Source organism: Phaseolus vulgaris, chromosome 1 (assembly GCF_051622355.1).
Source record: "Phaseolus vulgaris cultivar YP4 chromosome 1, ASM5162235v1, whole genome shotgun sequence".
Lineage (NCBI taxonomy): Eukaryota > Viridiplantae > Streptophyta > Magnoliopsida > Fabales > Fabaceae > Phaseolus > Phaseolus vulgaris.
In genome coordinates, this window is record NC_143498.1 from 44,076,493 (window position 1) to 44,095,248 (window position 18,756).

Sequence of the window (18,756 nt, forward strand, 5' to 3'; positions counted from 1 at the left end):
CTCCGTCACGAATTTGTCCTTAAAAGGCACTTCAGAGGGTTAAGGGGGGAAGGTGTATTTAAATTTCTCTTAGCCTCGACTCCAAAGTGTTGTGGGACTATTGGACATACTGGAATAAACTGAAAAATGCTCATTCACATACCAAAAGAATTTGTCAAAAATTAAAATCTGCTTCCACTAGAACTTTTCATTTATAAGAAAATTTAAATCTTGTTTCAATTTTCTAAACAAAAAATTAGAGAATTGAGAGTGTGACATTTAATTTGATCTTTTTTGTGTTTTGTTATTTTTCCTCATAAAGGAGTTAGGTCTTCCAATGTGGAAGAAGGTAGTTTGCCTATTAGTAAGAACAAAACAAAATATGAGTATATAAGTGAGTACTCCAAGTAGATTTGATCTTTATTTATATTTTATTTCACTTGGACTAAGGTATTCTAAAGATATTTAAAATAAATAAGAGATATGATTGATTATTGAACATTTGTCATTCAATCAATTCTTACTATATAAATATCAAAGTTATGTGGTTGCATTAATTTGGTTGGACTACACCTAACTTGATTGAATTTTATATTATTACGTGTATCTTTGTATATCCTCGATATGGGTAGGTACATAAGTTCCCAAGCATGAAATCCATAATTGAGGTGCAAGTGAACCGATTCGATGGATGAATGAACTTTAGTATTTTGCAAGTGTTCATCAGATTATTTTGATCAAGTGATATTTTATTTGAAGTGAGTTGTATTACTTTGAGATGGTTGTTTATTTTCAAACGACCTATCGTACTATGATGGTTGCTTATTTTCAAGAGATTGTGTAGAGCTTTGTTTCAATGATAGTTTGATCTTGGATAGCGATTTTGTATAGCTTTGTTCCGATGATCGTTTGGTCTTGGATAAACATTGTTATTCTATTGATCGTTTGATCTCAGTTAGTGATTTTGTTCCAATGATCATTTGAGCTTGGATAGACATTGTTATTCTGATGATTCTTTGATCTTAGACAATGATTATGTATAACTTTTTTCCAATGATTGTTTGCTATTGGATAACAATTGTTCAAATGACCATTTGATCTCAGATGGACATTGTTGTTTCGATGATCGTTTAAACTCGGTAAGTGATATTTCTATGACTATTTGACTGTTGATAACAATTGTCCCAATGATCATTTAATCTTCAATAGACATTGTTGTTCTGATGATTGTTTGATCTCGGTGAGTGTTTTTTCTAAGACTATTTAGTCTTTGATAGGAATTATTTCCATGATCATGTGATCTCGAATAGACACTATAGTTTTGATGATGGTTTGATCTTGGTGAGTGTTCTTTCTATGATTGTTAGGTCCTTGATAATAATTGTTTCGGTGATCTTTTGATATCGAGTAGACATTGTTGTTTCGATGATTGTTTGATATTGAAAAGTGGTTTTATATAACTTTATTTCAATTTTCATTTGGTCTTATATAGACATTCTCCTTATGATCGTTTCATATCAGTTATCGATGTACTCTTTAAAATAGATACCAAAATAAATTTTATTGTAAAAATAGAAAAAACCTTTCTTGAGGGTAAAATTTGAGTTAAGAAAAAGTAGTACATTATCTTTATCAATAGTTTAGATGTAATACATTTTCAAATAGGTTGTATACCAAGTTCTTGACAAGAGTTTTTCATTTAATTATTCAAGCTTATGAGCCTTATTTTGTACTGTATCTATGGGTTTCTCATACATCTTGTATGATGTCTAGATTAACTTTAAGGTTGACATCATTATTGTCCTTGTCAAAATTTTGCCTATGTTAAAACGCTTCTCTGAGCTCAGTCGAAAAGGTGTTTCCCCTACAGACTATTAAGAGGTGCAATGATAACCCCACAATATATTAAAACTTTCTTAAGTCCAAAGACCTTTATCTTCCACGAGTTTCTTCTTAAGTTCTTTTAAGATAATTTTATTGGTTGCTTCCGTCTATCCATTAGTTTGAATGTGTTTCACGGATGACACCCAATGTTTTATCTTGAGTTGTTACCAAATCTATTCAAATCCCTTGTATATATCGCTATTTGTAACGATGAAATATGGAAAACTATGTCTACACGCCACACTTTTTCAAAATAATTTTACTTTTACATTAATGTTTATATTCATTTTATATATCTTTACCTAATGTGTTCATCAATTAAAATAATAATGTTAATTTAATATAATTTAGAAGATAAAAATAACAAATAAATCAATAAATTAAAAAAATATTAAGACTGGACATTAAAATGATAAAATTTAAAATTAAATTTTGCATTGTTTTTATAAACATTTTTTTCTTTTATGAACTTAATTTAGTAAGATAATGAAAATAATTATTTTTGAATTTTTATTTATTTAAATGTTTGATTTTTTATATTTTTTATTTAAATTGTTGGACAACTTCTTTTTTCTAAATTACATTGAATTGACATCCTTATTTGAATTAATGAACCACACTATGCAAAAATATAGAAAAATTAATATATAAATTAATTAAAATTAAAAATGATATTTTATTTTTAACTTTAAAAAATAATAAATTAATTTTTCAAATAAATAAAATAATTTGAAAAAAAACATTGATTTAATAAAAAATGAAACATTAAAAACTTGTCAACATACGATTAAAATAAAAGTTGAAAACATGCTAATATGATTTTTAAAAAAAAAGTAAATATGTATTTAGAAGCATGATTTTTTGAAAATTATATTAAATAAATTAAAGTTGTGTTTTTAAATCTGATTTTAAGAGGGGGAAAAGGACAAATGTACTTTGAAACACGATTTTAACCGAGAAAAATAATTTAAACGAAATTCGTACTCTCTTTTTTAAGAGTACAATTCATTTATTTTAAAATCATATTTCTAAACATGATTTACTTTTATTTATAAAAAAAATTGTTCATATAAGTAATAACTAAGCAAATTTATAAAATTCTTCTGGATCAAATAATTCATAAGATAATTTTTCATAAAATAAAAAAACTTTTTAGATTGGATAATTTATAAGATATTTTTTCATTAAACAAATTTTTTTTGAATTGAATAACTCATAAGGTAATTTTTTACAAAAATAAAATCTTCCGATTATATAATTCATAAACATATTACGCAAACAAGTGCTTATGAAAATCTATGCACCGGATTACCCAAATCGTAATACCCAATGCCACCCCACACCTCCATAGTCAATGTGAATGTTTTTATTTTTTTACCAAAAGGTAATTATGGAATTTTGAATTTTATCGAGATGCCTAAAGAAGACACTGGGGTGCAGGAAGAAGCAGCCAGAACAGGACATGGTTGCATTGATTTTGGCCCATTATCTTAAACTTACAAGTTGGGCAATTGCTTCCTGAACCCAAATGATTTTGAACCTGCACTCTATCAACTTCAGAAATTTCAAAATTATTTATCATTCTGGAATTAAAAATTTGGAATTAAAAAATAATTTCTGAAAAAAAAAATGGAATAGATTTTTTTGTGTTCTGAAAATGAAATTTCAGAATAAAATTAGAAAATCAAAATCTTATTGTGGAAACCTGCACTCAGTGATTTTGAACCTACACCAATCAACTTTTGAAATTCTAAAATTATCCTTCATTCTGGGGTTGAAAATCCAGAATTAAAATATACATTTTAGAAATAATAATCGGAATAGATTGTTTGTGTTCTAGAAATTAAATTCCAGAATAGAATTGGAAAATCAAAATCTTATTTAGAAAAAAGAGTTTTATAATAAAAAATACATTTTGAAAAAGAAATATAAAATATAAAATCTGAAAACATATTAAGAAAAGGAATTTCAAAATCTGAAAAAGTTTTCTGAAAACCCAAATTCATAATCATAAATGTATTATGAAATGTCAAATTTAAAATATATTTTGACCTACACCCCTCCCTTTTATTTAAAAACTACAAAGGACATTTTGCATTACTAGTAGGGTGTAATTCAAATTTGTTGGATGCAGAATCAATTGCAATTGACTAGAAGTTTTTTACTTATTGTTATTTTTAAATGGAGTCCGTTACTTATTACTTTATATATTATAGTGATTTAAATTATGACTTCAATTGTAAGGTTATTTCTTCCTTCACACCTCCATGACTTATCTGACAGTTAGATGAAAATATTATTTTATTTTTAAAATATATAATTCATAAATATTTTTATTTTTTTTTACATTTTTTGGATTATATATTTCAAAAGATATTTTCAGATTATATAATTTGAAAGGTATTCTGGTATCCAAAATATTTTTTGAATTCTATAAATATCTTTCAAAATTCATAATTTATAATGTATTTTTAAAAAAAAATCATTTTGGACTATAGAATCTGAAAGGTATTCCCAATTCGAAATTACCTTCAAAATTTTATAATCTAAATTTTTCTGAATCACAATGAAAAACATCAATAAAATAAATGATATTTTTTATATTTTAAAAAGTATGGGGTGACAAAAAAAACTATGGAGGTGTAGGAAGAAAGAGTCTATGTGTAACCCTATTGAAAAGCCCATATCTTTTTACAAATAGTTTATGTTCAATTTTTATTTTATTTTATTTTTTAACTCAGTATTGATGAAATACAATAACATTATGGATTGAATAAGATATATATGACATATAAATAGATAACAAAAATATAATTATTATTAAATAACTAAACAATAAGATACGCGTTACCAAAAGAAAATAATTAATTAATTGTAAAAAAAAACGCTAAAAATACAATAGTATTTTTTTATAGGAGTGTGACAAGTCGTTTGATTTAGTCTAATTTTCATTTTAACCTAATTAAATTTTGACAAGTTTGGTTGAATTTGTTTTTTATTTAACATGGGTTATCGAGTTAAATAATCTAAAAAAAAGTACTATCATTTCTTTAACTCTTAAAGAAAACTTCAAAATTAATATTTTTAATGTTTTCCTTGGTTTTTATGGGATAACAATAATATTTATAACATATACATAGACACTAATTCTTAAAATAATGACATGTCAAAACAATAATCATAAACATATTTTACAGCTTATTGAATGTAGTTTAAAAGTGGATATAAAATATGAAATATTCACTTATAATGACACTTATTATTTGAATATTTACTCATGGTATTCATAGGAAAACATTCATATAATCAGCTATATATTTTTATATAATAAAACTATTAAAAAAATAATATTTTTATTTTGTAATTGAGTTGGGATAGTTTCATTGAATTTAAAACTTAAACTTATTTTCCAATCCATTTACAATTGGGTGTAATAAATAAAAAATTATCTGATCCAATAATTCAACTTATAAAAGTGTAATTAGATTGAGTATAAGTTAGATATATGGAATGTAATTTGTTTATAGAAAATTTGTTTAACGATTAAATAGATTAAAAAGTGAGCTTAAAAATATTTTTACAGTTACTAAATTAATTTTTCTCAGATTTTTGTATTGAACCTGTAAGTTTATTTTGAAATTTGTAAGAACATTTTTTAAATTGTAAACTAATCATGTACAAATAAACCAAACTTTGTTACACCATTGGAGCTACCAAATCACATGTAGAGAACAGCTGTTTATTTTGTCAAAGCTACAATTGCTAAACAGAAAAATGGCCCAATGTGCATGAATTTGACCCCTAAATTCAAAAGAATAAACAAATAAATACAATAAATGAAAAAGGAAATGATAAAATAGAAGAAAAATGAAATCAAAGAGAGAGTTTTTAATTTGAAACTCACCATTGCTGGAACAAAATATAATAATAGGATTTTTTAACGTATAATTTTTTGAATATATTTTAACTAAAAAAATTATGTACGTTAATAAATATACATAGTTTGTTATCGTATTTTGCTTTAAAAAAAATCTTGTTATCTCATTCTAACTAAAAAATATTATGTATATATAAATCATTTTTCTCTTATTTCCTTTTATATATATATATATATATTAATTAGAGCTAAAATAAATGTGTTATACATGAAGATACAAAGTCATGGTTGTTTGTGAATAAATTTTTTCGTGGAATTGACCAACATAATTTGACCATTTGTGAAATTCTGATTGCACTAGTCGATTGTATTTTGACAGGAAAAAAAAAGCAGTTGTAAATAGTGACTCAGTTTTTATCATTATAAATTTTAGTTATTTTTTTAATATTTGCCAACACTTTTAATTTATTAAATTAAAAAAAATAACATTAAAGAGTTATGATCATGTGATTATTGTATATACTTTTAAAGTTATTTTCATATTTTTTAACTCATTATTTAACATTTGAGAATGACATTGTTAATAATTGAAACTATATATGGTGAAAAAAAAATTTATATTTTTCATTAAATATTATTAAGAAAATGTTTACATGAGACCAATAAATGTTCTAAATAAAGAATACACATTAAAGAAATCAATATATAGATTTAAGTTTAATGACACTAAAATAAAATGAATGGTTGAAAACCCCCATTAGTTTTAGGAGGTGAACATATAAAAAAAAGTAGGTGACAAATAATAAAATGGTAAACCAAAATAGTCCAACGGTTTTCATGTTGTTAAATAAACATGTTATCTACACTTAGATAATATCATTGTAATAAGGAAGTTGTAAAAACTTATCGTATTATTTAGATAATATTTACTAAAATGTAGAGATTATTTAATGGGCTAATTTAAATGTACAATCTGATTTTGATTAACAATTTCATATTTCAAAAGATTAACAATTTCAGAATTTTTATTTTACCTAACAAGAGGCATTACTATTTGATGTACGCAATTTATTTAATTATGTAAGAAGCTAGAAAGAGGTAAATGTAATTAAACAACTTTTTCTAAGGCTAAAAACTAAAAAAAAAATAAAAAATAGAGTGCATCAATGAAAAACCAGGACATGTTTTATGCATAATTATGCAAAACTATACAGCAACACAAGATCCTTTCACACAAGGTTCATCAAAATCTACTAGACCCCCTTCACTTCTACACACCAAAAACCTCTCCAAGAACACTTCACAGTAGTGTCACCTGCAGGTCCACTATCATTTGGGTGCTGTAAAAGTCATCTACCAGCCCAAAAAGCCACATTGAAACGTTTCTCTGACAAGTCCAAATTTGAAACACTCTGAACAAAACCCACATAGGTCAAGTTTGGAATCCATGGATGGTTCCCCTATATAAATGTATATTACCATAATAGAACTCCACCAAACTACAAAACAAATATGCTTATGAATATGCTTTCAGTTGTTCCATAATCAGCTTTGTTGTGTAATGCACTTAGTGATCCCTAACTAAGTCAAACATGTGTTAATTCTCTCATACAATTAGTCTCTTTTGGGATAATCTTATTTCTCTACCTACTACTATTTCAAGGTATAGTGCCATCAGATCAGACTTCAATGAATTGTTCTTTATTCTTAATAGTAATAATAGTGTGGCAACTTACGAAAAACAGTCTCCTTATACTCTACTACACAAAATTGTCTCCCTCCAAAAGAGAAGTAAGAACTAAAACAACTTACAGAACATGAATGCAATGTCCACATTTATACCCTTAAAAACAAAATGCATACATTTTAAAAAAATATCCAGAACATTTATAAGATAAACAAAGCTCGAAGAACACGTTAACAAACCAAAAAGCTAAAAATCGTTACAATGAGAAAAGATCGCACCTGAGACTAATCAGAGACAGTGTTCCAAGAGTTGTATTCGATCCTTGAGAAAAACCCGAGGCACGAACGTTGTGCAAAACGCACCGCAGCTGAAATGGAGAAGATGAAAACCAAATTTGAAAAATCAAATAGGGAAAAACGAAAATGAATACCTAATATAAAAAAAGCAGAGTGAGAAATGAACCTTCAATTCAGTGGGAAGAATGGAGAAGCTGAAGACGATTTTCTAGGGCAAAAACATAGTGGGAAATGAAGCTTCAGAGGGAAGAACAAAGGGAAGAACGGAGGGAAGAACGAAGAGATTGAAGATGATTTTCTAGGGATTGAGAAATGTTTAAACGTCAGAGAGTTGAACTTTCGAAGATTGAAGAATGTGTAAAAATTTGAGAAAGGTGAGGAAGTTGTAGTCTATGAAAAAATAAAACATGAGAAGTATTTTGCCATCAACAATAGGGGAAAGTAAAAAATAAAGGAAAAGAAAATTATAATTTTTTGTAAAACTATTGGGATTTATAAGGGGTTTAAAAAAAACCCAAATTACATACATGTACTAATGGAAGTTCTTATAACCTCTTCTAAAAAAACTTCTGCTAAAATTAATTTTTTTTTTAGTGTGATAATTATATCATTATATTTAAGACAAACATTATTGATGAATGAATATATTTTGAAGTAAGTGAGATTAATATTTTATTTATATATATTAATGATCTCTAGCTTGCAACAAATGATTTTTGAGAGGCTAAAAGATTTCTTTCAAGTAATTTTGAAATGTAAGATATAAGTGAGATAAAATATACAATTAGAATAAAAATATTTTAATCTGTTTCAAAAATAATGCATATAAAACCCGGTCTATTATATAAATATTTGCTATTTAATTAGAAATTGAAAGTATTTTTGTATATGAAAATTTTCTTCTAAGAGACATTAATCATAACTTAATATTTTCTATTTAATTAGAAATTAAGAGTATTTTTGTGCATGAAGAATTTTTTATAAGAAATATTAATCATAACGTAACCCATATATATATATATATAAATAAATAAATATATGTCAACATTTTTACATTTTTATAATTATTTAAAGTATATAACAAAAACATACATGTTATATAGTTTTATATAATAATAAGAGTTTCACTTCAAAATAAAGGACTATGTATATTTAATGTCTCATGAGGATATTAAAATAAATTGTCCATGAATCAACATTAGACGAGATATCCTAACACTTTCTCAAACAACTTTTAAGCAAATTCATCTTCTACTCGTACTACAAGTACATATGAAAAAAAACATAAAAGATAAGTGAGATCTTTATAAACATTAAATATCAATATAAACTTAGCATACAATAATAAATTATAGGGGTTTATAATTTGAACTACAATTATAAGACTCAATCTTACTTTATCAAACATATAGATCTATATTTCACTTATGATGATTCATTATACATATCAAAAGTCACTAAGAAAGTGATTAAGTATTTGAATATTTCTTATTAAAAACATTAGTATAATTATAATTATTTTTCTCAAAAATATTGACAATTTTCATCCCACAAAAGAGATATATACTTAGTAACTAACATTGACGATGTTGAACAAACATGTATTAGATAGTTTCAAGTTTGGTCTATGAATATCCTAATTTAAGATGTTATTTTAAACTATTTAGATATTCACCTACTTGATAAATACTTTCTTAGACCCAATGTGGTCCCTACCTTTCCTCTCACATTGTTTCAAAGTGTTACATCCCAAACATAGACACTCAACTCATTGCAATGGAACCTCTCACCCTTTGACATACTCTTTGATATTTTCAAGTATTAAGTAACATAACATTATGACTATTATGATATGTTATTTGTCTTAACTTCAAATCTATACTCACAATTTAAAAAAATATAAAAAATACTTGAAAAGATATAAAAAAAATAATAAAAGATATAAATAACTTTTTTTTTATCTAAATTTATTGAATTAAAAAAATATTTACTATTACTTAAGATAACGTTTAAAACAATACAAAATAAAAAGAAATTAAATAAAATTTAAAGTAAAAACTTTAAATAAATAATTAGATGTACGCGAGTATATCATATGAAATAATTTTAAACAAAAGAATATAAAAAAAAATTAGTATGTCATTATAAACAAATAAAATAACAAAATACAATTGAATTGAAAAGAAAAAATATATATTATTAATAAATAATAAGAACATGAAAAAATAAAAAGGACCTGTATACTATAAGTAAATTAAATAATAATGTAAATCCATAAAAAGGAGAAGTAGATGACTGGAAGTGAATTAAACATAGATTAATCTAAAGCATAGGATCAATATTGAGTAAATTAAATTATAAAATATGAATTAATAAAGAGTACAAATACATAATTGGAATTAAATTGTAAAGTAAAAATTAATAAAAAGTACAGATACATAATTGGAATTAAATTAAATAACATAAATATATATTTATAAAAGATGATTATTATGTAACTGAAAAAGTAAATTAAATAATATAAATATAAATTAATAAAGATAATTAATATATCATTAAAATTAAATTAAATAGTACAAACATAAATTGATAAAAAGATTAAGTAAATTAAATTATATAAATACACATTAATAAATAAAACCAGTAACTCTAAAAGTAAATAAAATGACATAAATATAAATTAATAAAGAGATCATTATGGAAAATATATTATATTATAGAAATATAAAATATACAGAACAAATAAATTAATTAAAAGTATAACAATGGAATTATCCAAAAGTCATTACAGAAAAAACTTATCTTTATTTTGTTAAGAAATAAAATTTTAGATTTTTTTAAATAAATTTAAATATTTTATTTAATTTTTAAAATATTTTGTTTAAATAAGAATTCAAGTTTATTGAATTTTAATTTTCTTATTTAGATAGAGTTTTCTCATCCTACCGAATATAAAAATTTATCACTAAATAAAACAAGTAACATCGAAATATTGAACATTTTTTCACCACACAAAAGATATATATACTCATATCTAACATTGGTGATGTTGAGCACATATCAAATAGTCTCAAATTTGACCTATGAATATTCTAGTTCAAAACGTTGTTCTAAACTACACAAATATTCATCTACTTGGTAAGTGTTTAGGATTTTCTTAGACATCATCATGGTCCCTACCTTTTATCATGTTGTGTTTCAAACTATGGCTTCCCAAATAGAAGCATTCATGTATTAACATGACCTCGACTAATTACAATGAAACCTAAGACTCTTTCTCAAATCAACTCACATACTCTTTGACATAATTCAACTCAATATTTTTTTTTTGCATTTTGAATAATAAAATAAGGTGATGAGGATTAATATATGTCATACTTGTCGTATACAACACAATCAAATACGAAAATAGTACTTAAAAAAATAAAAAAATAATAATAATAAGGATGATGTTTAAATAATACATTCATTAAATAATAATAATAATAAGTATAAAAATAATAAATTTATCCAATTTTATTGAATTAATAAAATTATTACTTTTTACATATTTATTTGAATTGTTAAAGGAAGATGTTTAAAATAATACAAAATATAAAAAAAAAATCAAAGCAAAAACTCTAAACAAATAATTACATATGAATTAATATAGAACACAGAAACAAATAAAATGATAAAAATATAAATGAATGGAAAATAATAGACAATATGGTATTAATAAATAATAAGAATGTAAAAGAATAAAATGACCCATATACTAGAAGCAAATTAAATAATAGAAAAATGTAAAATGAATAAAAAAAAACAAGTAGAAATCATATCTAGAAGTGAACTAAATGAAATATATATATATATATATATATATATAAAATTTAATAGAGACGATAAATTGTAGCTAAAAGTAAATTAAATAATTATATAACTAGAAAAAAAATTATATAAATATAAATTAATAAAAAGCACGGTATGTGATTGAAAGTATTTGATTGTAAGAAATGGTAAATTACATAATAGAGATATAAAATAAAAAATTATTGATGTATTACTATAATAAATTAAATAATGGAAAAAAGTAAAACATTATGGTTAAAAATAAGGAAAATGGTAATTCTTCCATCTAGATTTAGATTTAGGTTGTGTTTGGATTGAGAAGAAAATTGATGAGAATTTGAGAAAGTGAATGTGTGATAATTTAAGAAGAAACTCTGAAGAAATTGAGTGTGTTTAGATTTGAGTATTTTAGAATGGATTTGTGAGAAAAATTCATTGGAGTTTGTGAGTGATATGATGACTATGAGATTTTTTTTAAAGTGTTAAGTGTATATTTACAAATTTATCTTTATAATTAAAAATTTATAAACAACGAAATATGAGAAATTTTTTAGTATAATTGAGTTAATTAAAATTTTCTAAATTATTTCCAATATAATTGAATTAATATTTTCAAAAAAAATACGTGTTAGTTAACATTGTCATGAAAAATTGTCATAAAAAATCATATTCATATAAATATAATTTAAAAATATGATTTATTTATTAATTTTAGTTATTTATAAATTTTTTTTTGAATCGTGTTGGAGTTGACTTTGGAACAAAATGCACATTATGTCAATTTGTAAGAAAATAAAAAGTTATCATAAAATAATTATATTTATATTAAAAATAAAATTTGAATTCTTCATAATTGTAAATATGAAATTCAAATAAATAAATTTAATATTTATAATTTTATAAAGTATAATTATTAACATAATTTGTATTGAATTTGAATAATATTATTAATTATAAAATAATTTATAATAATAATAATTAATTACATATTTAAATATATTTGTAATGGTTAATATATTGATTCTTTTAACATTATGTTGGAATGGAAAATAGATAAACAAGTTCAAATAATGTAAAATTACACATAATATTTTACTTGAACATAGCATACCATAAAGTTCAAATAATCATCCATTAAACTACATATTACATAAATTCATGGCATTACAATCCCAAAATAGACATTTGTTAATGTGATGTGAATTTGAAGAAAATTGTGACCATATTAATTAGAATAAGAAAACACACCTCTCTATATCAAGTTTTTTTTTTACATGTTTATCACAAATTCAACAAAGTTAAATACTAATTGAAAGAAGATGAAGACTGAGATTTAGATTAAGAGAATGCCACATATTAAGAGAATGCCGCATATTCTTTGATTTCTTGCACACGGTGACCAACTACTAAACACACTCCAATTGCAGACACTAACCACACTCCTATAACTACTAAACACGCCACCAACAACTATTAAAAATACCACATTGGGGTACTAACCATACCATCAGTTGGTAAAATAACAACACAGAGGCACAAAACCGAAGAAAGTCAACACATAATTGATTAAGGGAGTGAAATACTCGATTAGTCCTTGATTTCTAAACACATAATCGACTATCTGAGTAGTTTTTTTTTCACACATAATCGATTATTTCTTATTTTTAGACACATAGTTCTTCACACATAATCGATTATACTTTATATTTTACATTATAATCGACTATGTTAGGAAAAAATTGATTATGTCTTCGTTGTGTTTGTTATGGAAGTCTGAAAATGCTTCACTTGTTTCATACATCTTCATGCACCTCCCATAAGCATCTAGAACGAAGCTACAGATACACCACAAAGCCACATATACCCCAACAACGAAGAATGGTGCTCAACCTCACCAACAACAAACAAGAATGCAACAATGGAAGACTCACAAACAAACTCTCTCACAAATTATCTAACGTTGCTCTTTGCTCTCCACGGTTGCTATTTATTTGTATTTCAAACACACATTAATGTTGTTTCACGAACAATCTTGGTCAAGGAAAACATGCTTTGGAGTTCAGGAATCTCTTAATGGCTCTACAAAGCACTCTACCCATATCCATAAAAAAATTGAAGATAAAATAGAAAAAACACAACTTCTTACATAACTTTTTCACAAGATTCTCTGCATGTATGTGAGGGGATATCTTCCCATTCTCTTATATACACATCGGTAGATCCAAAAAACATATATAATTGTTGAATCCATACACATAAATAATGCTTCGCTTGAAATAAACATGTCCTTATTTAATAGAAATGTTGATTTAAGTTAACAAAAAAGAAGAGAAGAGAAAACAATTTTATCACAAAACCCTTCAAGTAAGGAATTTAACTAATTCGATTTCTTGTAAGTTACTTGATATTTCATAGCATTAGTTAAAACAGAAAAAAAAATCTGAATAAGACTTAAAATATAAATACAAAAGACTATAACAAATTAATAAATGCAGAGATTCAAGGAGTGTCTTAACTTAGATTATTATAAAAATGATTTTATAATTCTATATAAAAAAAATTATTTTCCGTGATGCTTAAAAATATACATTGGAAAAATGAATAAAATTATTGTACAGAAAGCATCAATGAAAACATTAAAAAGTTATAGTTGACCGTGAATGATATTTTCTGATAATTAAAATATTGGATAAAATATATACATGGCTTAAATGAAACAATAAATAGTAGTTTAGTTTTCTGGATTGAGCGAGCAGTAGCAGTGTAGCAACGAAGCCTGCGAAGAAAATGGCATGTCTAGAGGCTCTTATCCGAGTCAAGTTTCTTACATGGCTCACCAAAGGAAGAGCATAAGAGCATAGAAGGGCAAAATGGTAACACAGAGAGTGAGAAAATGAAAAGTAATGTGACATTTAAATACTGTGAAAAGCAGGCACGGTTACCCATCATCACTGTGCAATATATACCACTCTCACACTCTTCCTCTTTCTCTTCCAGATCCCCTTCTAACTTCCAACCTTTCTCATCTCTCCCTCTTTTCATTCCTAATCATTTTTTTTTTAAATTTCTCTCAAAGCACTGTGAGACATTCCAACAAAACAACAACGACGACAACATCACTTCCATCGCAACCCTTTTCTCTTCCACTAATCGGTAATCTCCTTCAACTTGTTCATAAACAACAAATTAAATATTAATACCCAACCCTGCATGTTCATTTTTCTCTTCAGATCGATCCTCTTTAGCTTTTCGTTTTTGTTTTATTATATATACATATGTATGTATGTGTTCATTTTTACGGTCATGCCTTGATGATTTCTCCTTTTGTCTGTCTATTTCCAACTTTGCAGAATCCGAGAAACTTTTTGTTTCAATTGGTTTCTGGGAAGATCCGGTTGATCCGATCCTCTTGGGAAGCGATTTGGGATTGTAACCGTGTGACGACGTCGTTTTGGTTTGTGTTTTCGGACTCGCTGTTTTCTGAAACCTCGTACTGGTGGTATTGTAGGAGTGGGATCTAGTGTAGGAAACAAAAAAAAAACATCGTCGGAATAGTTGTTGTTACAAATGGAGACACTTGTTGTTGTGGCGCATCACAGGAACCAATGCTATCCCCCGTCGAAACCCCAAGACCATGCTGAGTTTGATTCCTCTTCACCTTCAAGAGACTTTAGGGCCATAAATTGCAGAACTTTCCAGACGGGGTGTGGTATTCTACCAACCCCACTCAATTCTCACACTTCACCGTTAACTAAAAGCCCCAAAACGCCGATAACTCCTTCAAACACAAACAAAACCCGTTGCAGAACCACTCCCAATAGCGCTCCAGTTCCCATCGATCACAGAAAGGTGAAAAGTTTCAGTGAGCATGTCTCTGATGGGGGCATTTTGCTCTCTGAACTTTGGGCTGGGCCTACATATTCGAATTCTCCACCACCCAGTTCCTTGCCTATTCCGAAATTTTCTGTAAGGCCGAAGAGGAGTGTGTCCCTTGATCTCCCTGGTTCTTGTCCTGAAATTCAATTGCAGCTACATGCTAGTTCTGCCCCTTCCTCCCCTTGCGGGGATCATTCTCCATGTGCCAGAGACCTCTTCGATTCGGCGACGAAGGCGTTGCGTCGCATCCTCAATCTTAGCTTGGATGAGGAATGAGACTGGAGGAGCAGCAGGCTCCTGTAAATATTGAGTGCTTTTGGTTAATGAAGTTGGTTTAGTTTTAGATTAGGTGTGTATAGAGTGACCAAATAAAAGGTTGTAGTTTTAGTTTATGTATGGCTTTCAGTACAGTGGTGGTTTGCCCTTGACTGTGGTGGATGATGATGGGTGTGGTGGGTTCATGATTGGAAACGTTAGCAGGGTTTGTTTTGTGACATTGATGGAAGCTGCCAGAGAAATGGTTGTGAGAAGCTGAATGGCGTGGTAAAGGGTTGGAGTGGCATGGAATAGAAATGGGTGGTAATTAAGAAATTTATTAGTTTATATATTCAAGAAGAATACAGAGTTCATGGTGTGTAGTTCATAGTATAAACTCCTAACAGAAAGAATGGTTACCCTCGCTTAATCTGATAAAGGATTTAGGTAGGTCTCCTGCTTTAGTACATAACGTAGATTGTAGAATCCTTGCACTTGCAATAGCCTATAGAGCTTAACCCTTTTGGTTCTTTTCCCCTCTTCAAATTTTCTTTTATCCTTTATATTCTGGTCCTGTAGGATGATCCACTTTTTACTAGTCTGTAGTTACTACTTTGCTTACTGGTCCTTCTCTCTTTAGCCATCTCTTCTTTCTCTCTGTATGTATTTGTTTTCATTTCTTAGTTGCCCTCAGAGATGGCATAGTTTGTCCCTTCACCATCTTTTCAGTTTTTTTGCAAAGAAAAGTTGGTAGGGCTTCGGTTATATAATCTTACGCTGCTGTTTGCTATAGTTTTTAGGGATAGTCTGTGTCACACAACCTGTTATCAAGCCCCTAATGTTTTCCATCATAGCCTTTAGTTAATGCTTCTTTCCATAGTCTCACCTGGCTTATCCTTGATGGAGAGCGTTGACCGTACTACGCCAGAATTTTAGGTAATGTATTGCTTGATGTTCATGCTTCTGCTTTTGTTATTTTCGGGCCATAAATTCGGTTACTAAAAATTGCTTCTATGTGAATCAGGCAGGCGAAACTGTGCCGAGGCTGTTTTGTTCAAAAGATGTGGTCATGATCTTCTAGGTCGCTAGTTCGTTTTTCTTAAAATCCCTTTGTGGTTCTTTCCGAGTTTGTGTAACTTGTGGAACTCCATGTGGTCTGCTGAAATAAATTTGTGTAACTATTAGTTATGTACTATGGTTTATCTGGAGTAGGTATTAAGTTATATGTTTCTGGTCAGTAATTTATATACTGTTTTGTTAAACCTATGAAAGCAGCACTTTGAAGAAGGAATTTTTTGTTTTCTTAACGAGACATTGATTTGGGTACGATGTGATATGGACATAAGGATAGGAGAAATTATTAAAAAAATTCAAGATACAATACAGTTTATGTGTTAGCATGATCCATGTGAACCACCTCATCTGGTTATATACTATCATTTGTAGTCATTAGATGGGTCTGTATTGTAAGAGTTTATTGTAAGCTTACCTTATTAGTGTCCGTGCTCTGCATATTCTCCTTCTTCCCTAATATCTCATACAAAGGTGGTTCACCGTAGACATAGTATTTGTGAAGATATTTATCAGTTGTCAGTAAAAGCATGACAATCGTGGATGACAATAGCAATTTAAAAATTAAAACAATTATTTGCATTGCAATAATAAAACAATAGAAACATTTCAAAAGGGGTATATTTTTCTTTCTAACCCATATCAGAAAGTGGCATAAAACATCGTTGTCTTGTTCAAAAGAGGTGTTGTTTTACATTATTTGTTATAGCATTATCCTGTGTTTGGATGGAAAAAGAGACTTTTAGCTTTTATGGTTAATTTTTTAATCAGTATAAGTGTCAGGTACAAATTATTTATTTAATTTTATTCATTCTTCCATTCATTGGAAGATAAATATAAATATTTTTTTATTCACTTTTTTCTTGATATGCAACATATCTTTATTGATTATTTTACTTTTTTTATTTATTTATGCACTTATTAAAATTTGTGGTATTTTTCTTTTTGGCGTGTTTGGTTTAGGAAAAAAATAAATAAAAAGATGAAAATAGGGAAGAAATAAATAAATCCTAAACAATTTTATGAAAGATGTTGCTAAGTATTGGATGGATAAATTTCTTAGTGATGATGGAGAAGATGTTTTAAACTCTAAACCCTAAAAAATAGATGATAAAAGGTCTGTTAAAAAGAAATTATTATTTATTTTGTGTAGATTTTTTTGTGATTTTCCTTTAGGATATTTTGTTTGTTCCTCTTTGGGGTAAAAGTGTTGAAATCATATGTTATTAATTTAGGTTTGAAGTTGTTTCTTATGTACAAATTTTGTCTTAGTCTTCTCATACTTTATTATATTTTGTTTTTTCTTGTTTAATAATATTTTTTTTCATATAATAGGAGTGATGTTTAGCATGGAATTTTATATAAAAAAATCAATATTTAGTTTTTATAAAAAGATATTAAGAGATAAAAAATGAATAAAAATAAGTAAAAAACAATAGAGTGTCATTATTCTTTTTTAATTTTTCCAAAATTAAACATAATATCGGATTTTCTATCCTCCTTTATACCCAACAAGGCTTAAAAGTTTCTTAAAAAAACACATTTAATACTAAATTAAAATTATGTTATTTTAATCAACGATGTCCCAATTTATTCTAACTTTTTTCATTGAAGTTTAATTTAATTAAAATTAATTTTATAAGTCATTTCATTATCTATTCCTAATTATTATGTAATTTTTTAGATTTGGTTCACAACACAATCTACGTGTTGGAAGAATCTTTTACTGAAATCCTTGAAAAAAAAGTTCAATTGATTTTTAATTAATATTATGATTTTATCTAATAATTATGATCAATCAAATTAAACACAATTTATTAAAATCTCACATTGAGGAACAAAAATGTAGAATAAAGAATGGGAGAGTGAAGCCTAGTTGTAAAAGGCATGGTTAATTGATCAGTACTATTTTGTAGTAACTATCTAAACAGAATCTATAATTGCATCTGGAATGCAATTTTAAAAGTGATAAAATTACATTCCCAGAACTAACCTTTGGA

The 18,756-nt window shown here is 26.7% G+C and overlaps 1 protein-coding gene across 2 annotated transcripts; it reads left to right on the forward strand.

Annotated features, from left to right (window-relative positions):
• Positions 1 to 14,326: 14,326 nt before the first annotated feature.
• On the forward strand, positions 14,327 to 16,873 carry LOC137814227 (uncharacterized). 2 transcript variants are annotated; one of them, XR_011081619.2, is made up of 3 exons: positions 14,327 to 14,707; positions 14,905 to 16,621; positions 16,710 to 16,873. XR_011081619.2 is itself a non-coding variant. In XM_090303126.1 (2 exons), the coding sequence occupies exon 1, from the start codon at positions 15,122 to 15,124 to the stop codon at positions 15,704 to 15,706; it is 585 nt and encodes a 194-aa protein (XP_090159252.1). In that variant the 5' UTR covers positions 14,973 to 15,121; the 3' UTR covers positions 15,707 to 16,621; positions 16,710 to 16,873. The 2 variants fall into 2 exon arrangements, 1 of the variants encoding a protein (XP_090159252.1); XM_090303126.1 differs by lacking the exon at positions 14,327 to 14,707 and having other exon boundaries at positions 14,973 to 16,621.
• The last annotated feature ends 1,883 nt before the right edge of the window (positions 16,874 to 18,756 follow it).

What these genes read in the sequence shown, in the direction of transcription:
- LOC137814227 (XM_090303126.1), top strand. Translation starts at nt 15,122, where the DNA reads ATGGAGACACTTGTTGTTGTGGCGCATCACAGGAACCAATGCTATCCC.